Genomic DNA, 6,220 nt, shown 5'->3' with positions numbered 1-6,220 from the left:
TTGAAATTCCGTTTTTATTTTACAATGTTGGATACAATATTTTAAAACCCAACAGTATAGGAATGTCTGCATGTGCCCGTGCGATCCGTGATCAGCCAAACGAACACATTCCTGTGGAAAACAAAACGTATAAATCACATAATGTTAATGTATGTTATAACAATTCGTGTATAATAAATTATGTACACAACTGCATTCTAAATAATATACTTTATGTAAATTAGGCATTTTAGACAAAACATTTAGAGATAACTGTTACCTGTAAATTGTTTGGTATGTTTTTGTTTGTTTGGGTGTTGTTGATACAACAGTTTAATTTGGCTATTATATAAATTTGGATAAGACATTTGAACACAGCATCCAATTGTCAGTTTAAATTAAATTTATATTTCACTTGATATCACTTATTTCAATCAATCGGCATAGATGGTTTGACATATTGGTTGTAACATATACAGTATCCTTTTAGGTGAAACTATTCTATATGAAATGTGTATGGGCAGCTTCCCGTTGACTTGTAAATATATCAAGAGATCATTGTTTAAAAACCCATAAAAACCCAACATCTTACCAATGTATCCATCATGTTCGTTAGACTTTGGATTAGGACCCATGGAACAGAAGTCTCCACACTCACACGGACAGACATCAGGATGGACTATACCAGCAGGTTCAGGACACCTCACAGAATAAACCCCGGCTGGATATGGGCTGTGACAATCTGTCGAGTAAATCATGCTTTAACTTAGTTTGTGTTATGTACATACATACTGGGGCTGGAACAATCTGTTTAGCAACGCATGAATACATTTTACTGTATGGATTGTGATAACGATCAACACCATATCTATGCACAATGCAGAGCCGAATAGTGATTGATTCTAGAGCCTCCTCTATATGTATGTATGTATGTATATATATATATATATATATATATATATATATATCATGTATATATATGATTCGCCTGCGTCTAGTCGGCCATGGCATTGTTTTCTTTGCTCTGCGGTTCATATGTTCATTTTGACGTGCAGACAACTTCATATATAGTATATATATATTATGTATCTATGTATGTATGTACATATATATATATATATATATATATATATATATATTAGATATAGAGAGAGAGAGAGAGAGAGAGAGAGAGAGAGAGAGAGAGAGAGAGAATTGTTGTTGGAATGGTTTTTATTAGACAAAACAACGAGAGAGAGAGAGAGAGAGAAAGAATGGTTTTTATTAGACAAAACAACGAGAGAGAGAGAGAGAGAGAGAGAGAGAGAGAGAGAGAGAGAGAGAGAGAGAGAGAGAGAGAAAGAATGGTTTTTATTAGACAAAACAACAAAATGTATGTACCAGAACCAACAGATTTTCTCTTCTGACATATTCCTATTTTGGCATCCGGATCTGTGTTGGTACAGCATTGCCCTCTTCCACAATCGGACATTTTACGACATAGTATGCCCTGGATATAAAACTGATACAATCATATTAAGCCATAGAACACAATATTGTCTTTGCACGTTAATAATAATTAATTTAAAAACTTAATTAAACAGTCTTATGTTGGCAGTTAAATTTTAAATTCGTTATTTCTAAATAAGGTCTAGAGAAACAAAAGTGATATTGTAAGTATTGTATATGACTGAATGAGAGACATATCACGTGTCAAGGCTAGGAATTCAGATACTCAAGAATCAGTGAATAGGCAAGCACTGGGCGCATTTTGCTCGCAAGAAGAATTTGTCAAGCACATTTTGGATTTCAAGTTGCACTCACCAAACTGATAATGTATTTATAAAATATTCGCAGAGCACTGGCTGCCATACTGATCTCATTTTGAGAAGAATAAAAAAAACTGTCTACAAAATATCAGACTACGAGTGAATGAAATTGCTAAGAAGATCTGTCCCCGGAGAGTCTTCAAGTACTCCATAATTACAGTTTATATTGTGCACAGAACTTACCTTTGACACCCTATAACCGATGTGTATATTTGTCAGATGGGTTGTAGTTAAATATTCATTCATTCATGTACCGTCAGTTAAAAGGTCACGTGTAGTAGTCTGATAAACTATATCTTGTTGTTATTCGATACGAACATAACATCAAGACATGTTTAGACACAAAATGCTGATACTGGAAAATAAATATAATCCACTCTAAATGTAATAACGCCAGTCACCGTGGAAGTGCCTAACTGTCGATTTTGATATTCACCTTAATTGTTGCCATATTTGTCTCTTCTGTCCCTTCAAGTGGTTTTGCTGCTACCAGTTGTCTTACTTTTGTCACCGAGGGATTTCCTTTTGTGCCCACGGGATTTCCTTTTGTGCCGACGGGATCCACACATTCTTTGTCACAACCAACAAAACAGCAAATCTGACCTGAAATATAGTATTCATAAAAATACATCTGATTCATGGTAAAAATAAGATGGTGACAAGTGTTCAAATTACGTTCACGTGTCAAACATTTGACCACATTATGTCAATAATAGCATTAAAATGTTCCTGTTATTGTAATCCCAAATTTAAGCTGTGGGTCAGAAAAGTGTTGCACAAACTGAGGCAGAGTTATATAATCTGTGCAAATTAAACTTGAGAAATCAGCAAAAAAATATCTTGTGTTCGGCAACTTTTGACTAAAGTTACCGGCCTCGCCGGTGTCGTGGTTAAGCCATCGGACATAAGGCTGGTAGGTACTGGGTTCGCAGCCCGCTACCGGCTCCCACCCAGAGCGCGTTTTAACGATTCAATGGGTAGGTGTAAGATCACTACACCCTCTTCTTTGTCACTAACCACTAACAACCTATACTGTCCTGGACAAACAACCCAGATAGCTAAGGTGTGTTCCCAGGACAGCGTGCATGAACCTTAATTGGGTATAAGTACGAAAATAAGTTCAAATGAATGAAATGAAATGACTAAAGTTGTAAAATATTGGTGTAAAGGTATTCAACTTCCAGAAACATATTTTGTTTTTGCATAAGTCAAGAAATGGCTAAGACTGATATATTTACGTCTCTACGACTGAATGACATTATGCAACAAGAATATATATCTTGTGTAAGAAGCTCTGTTGTTGTTTTGTTATTATTATTATTATAAAAAAGCAGGACTACAAGTGTCATCTATCTACTAAACATTGAACGGAACTTGCAAGTTATTTTTTCTCTAAAATTTAAAAGGGCATTGTCCAAGTCAGATGCAATAATTTTTAATTAGCAGTGAAAATTCATACATTTAACAATATAATATGAGTTAAGACATTTTGTTACAATAATAATGAGGCGTTCTTTATTGAACATCGACTGCATGACATTCTAATATGCAAGCACTACATTGACGAACACGTTTCATGACTCGTTTATTCATAAAAATGCAGATGCATAACAGTTGACTATTCTTGTCAAAATGATGTCATCCACTTATGAATTACGTATATTTAAAGTATAAATGATGACACCGTGTGAAATACACCGTGTATGAGACAAACGGGGTTGCTTTTATTTTCGTATGTATTATGCGCCACAGGCCTTTTTACTGAATAAAGTCTGTATCTGACATTTTGCTCACATTACTGTAGATACACTGTCTAATAAATAACTAATATGCAAATTCATGATCTATCTCTAAGCCTCTCTTCCTGCCTATGTCGTCTCTCTCTCTCTCTCTCTCTCTCTCTCTCTCTCTCTCTCTCTCTCTCTCTCTCTCTCTCTCTCTCTCTCTCTCTCGCTTTGTTATCAATATAAAACGCACACACGCACACTTATTCTTCATTCTATCACATACAGATAGACACGTACACCAGACTTTATTTATTCAATAGACACACACACACACACACACACACACAAATACAAACGCGCGCACACACACACGCACACACACACACACACACACACACACACACAGGTATCGTCGATATCATATATTAGGAATATATAGTGCATTATGTAAGCATAATACATTAATTTGTAATCATAATATATGATACTGACGATACCGAAACGCCAGGGTAATAATCTCTTCATCATATAATCTTAAGCTTAATACAACGTGTGTTTGTAAACTTTATACGCAACTTTAATTCCAGTCAGCCATTATTCAATATTCAAATGGCATAAGAATATGTGAAGCGATGGGTTGGTTTTTCTTTCTTTTTTTTAATGAAAATGACGTTAAATATAAATGGCATCATTTTGGATATTCTTACATAAAACTAAATTAGTGCTTAACGTTGTTAGCGTTCAGTGTAAATTTGCTGTTAAAATGTTGTTGCTTGATGACTATGAATGCATACATGAATTATGGTATGTCACCATAGTACGTTTGATTAAATGTCAATAAACAGTGTCGTGATCTCGATTAATTTACATCTAATTTGCAAAGTTATCAAGTTGTACATAAAACTGATGATGATGAATATGGTTAGACATTACTATTATACATAATCATCAAGAACAATGTTACCTGCATCACAGTCACTATTACTTTCACACGTGTCTGCTTCTTCTGAACTGTCGCAGTCGCCCTGGGTAGACTCTGGACATTGGCCTGCAGTATTAAATTATTAAAATGGCTAATTTATGTACTTTTATGTTTAATAAGCAATGCAAACATTAAACACAATAATGTTGGTCAATTACGTCAGGTGAATGAAAAGTGTATGGGGATTATGAAACATCGTGGATCGGGTAAAAAAAAGCGGCCAGATTTTCCTTTTACGTAATTGTTGAACAGCCCTCGTTTTTCTTTTGAAGAAGTCGTACTTATTAACGCGCATTTTACAGTACAACCTTACGATCGACGAAAGCAGGTATTATTTTACCTGTAAGTAATTTTCAAGATTATAATTTAACATAAAATTACGCTCATGTGAATAATTACTAGTTTTGTTTTTAAAACCAGAGAATAGAGACATCAATACCTACTAGTATTCTACAACTGATTTATATCACACGTTTATTTAATTCCATAACGTACTACTCTGACCAATCGAAACGAGTAACACTAATTGCTGACAGGATGTGTATGCAAGTAAATCTAGATAGAAGGCTTTGGTGCGTGCATTTTTATTATATGTTTAAGTGGCCTACGCGAGTACAGTTTGTACCTAGTAGTTACAACAAATTTATAATTTATAAAATTACAACCGTTGAAAACCCACACTCAAATGAGGTTTTACCTTACATTAAACTATAATAGTCTGTATTTTATAATAAGGTTTGTAAATACTGTGTCATCTAATGACGGGTATAAGAAAGAATTTATAACTTAAAATAGTTTAATATATTCACATTAATGTCGAAGAGAATTAATGTATGTGTGTTTAACAACACCCCAGCACAAAAATAGAGATCGGCAACTGGGTATCAAACAAAGGTAAGTACATCAATATATGATTATTTCCATTAAAAATATAATTTGTCTTAATTATGTAAAACACAGTGTAAAGAGTTGTGGGAAACGCAGCAGAATACAATACAACTATCAATGTAAGTATATTTTAACATGTTATAGAATACAATACAACTATCAATGTAAGTATATTTTAACATGTTATAGAATACAATACAACTATCAATGTAAGTATATTTTAACATTTTATAGAATACAATACAACTATCAATGTAACTATATTTTAACATGTTATAGAATACAAAAATCAAGGTAAGTATATTTTAACACTTTGTATAGAAATCAAAATGTTTTACAAACTTCAAAGTTAATTCTGGGTGGAATTTAAACGATTCTAAAATATTTCTGTTGCAGAATGTGGAAGAATACATTGTGTTTCAGTTGATCTCCTTCATGTTCGGAACGTTACTATATATAATATCATTGCTCTGTATACGTACATTTGTAATTAACCTTGTTGAAAGTTACACCGACTGTGTGCAGATAGTCATCATACTTAATATTTGTTATAAATTACTTGTTGGATAATAAATAAATTATCACATTTGCGTAAATGCCACACAAAATTTACAGAACTGGTTTCAGAATTGTTTTATATATTGCTCATGCATTATTCTATATATATATTCTCCATTAATGTATCTTTACAGTGTTTTTTATGGACAAGTGGCTGTAATTTGCAGGCGGCTTTTAGACCAATTTCGACTCTGTGTGTGTGTGTGTGTGTGTGTGTGTGTGTGTGTGTGTGTGTGTGTGTGATGAGCTGTAATTGCTCAGTTAAATAAAAACTAAAT

At 33.5% G+C, this 6,220-nt stretch overlaps 1 protein-coding gene across 6 annotated transcripts in view; it reads right to left on the bottom strand.

The window, feature by feature from the left end:
- LOC121371458 (cysteine-rich, acidic integral membrane protein-like) overlaps positions 1 to 6,220 on the bottom strand; it is a 57,960-nt gene continuing 51,740 nt past the window's right edge. For 5 of the 6 annotated variants that reach the window (XM_041497354.1, XM_041497356.1, XM_041497355.1 and 2 more), the window contains 5 exons: positions 4,479 to 4,562; positions 2,224 to 2,390; positions 1,360 to 1,480; positions 572 to 721; positions 1 to 111 (listed from right to left, as the gene is read on the bottom strand). In XM_041497354.1, the coding sequence (XP_041353288.1) occupies positions 92 to 111; positions 572 to 721; positions 1,360 to 1,480; positions 2,224 to 2,390; positions 4,479 to 4,562 (542 nt within the window). In that variant the 3' untranslated portion in view covers positions 1 to 91. The remainder of the gene's footprint in view (positions 112 to 571; positions 722 to 1,359; positions 1,481 to 2,223; positions 2,391 to 4,478; positions 4,563 to 6,220) is intronic. The other variant, XM_041497357.1, reaches the window with a different exon arrangement.

Source organism: Gigantopelta aegis, chromosome 4 (assembly GCF_016097555.1).
Source record: "Gigantopelta aegis isolate Gae_Host chromosome 4, Gae_host_genome, whole genome shotgun sequence".
Taxonomy (NCBI): domain Eukaryota; kingdom Metazoa; phylum Mollusca; class Gastropoda; order Neomphalida; family Peltospiridae; genus Gigantopelta; species Gigantopelta aegis.
The sequence above is the reverse complement of the archived record's forward strand: the minus strand, read 5'-3'. Positions and strand labels throughout refer to the sequence as shown.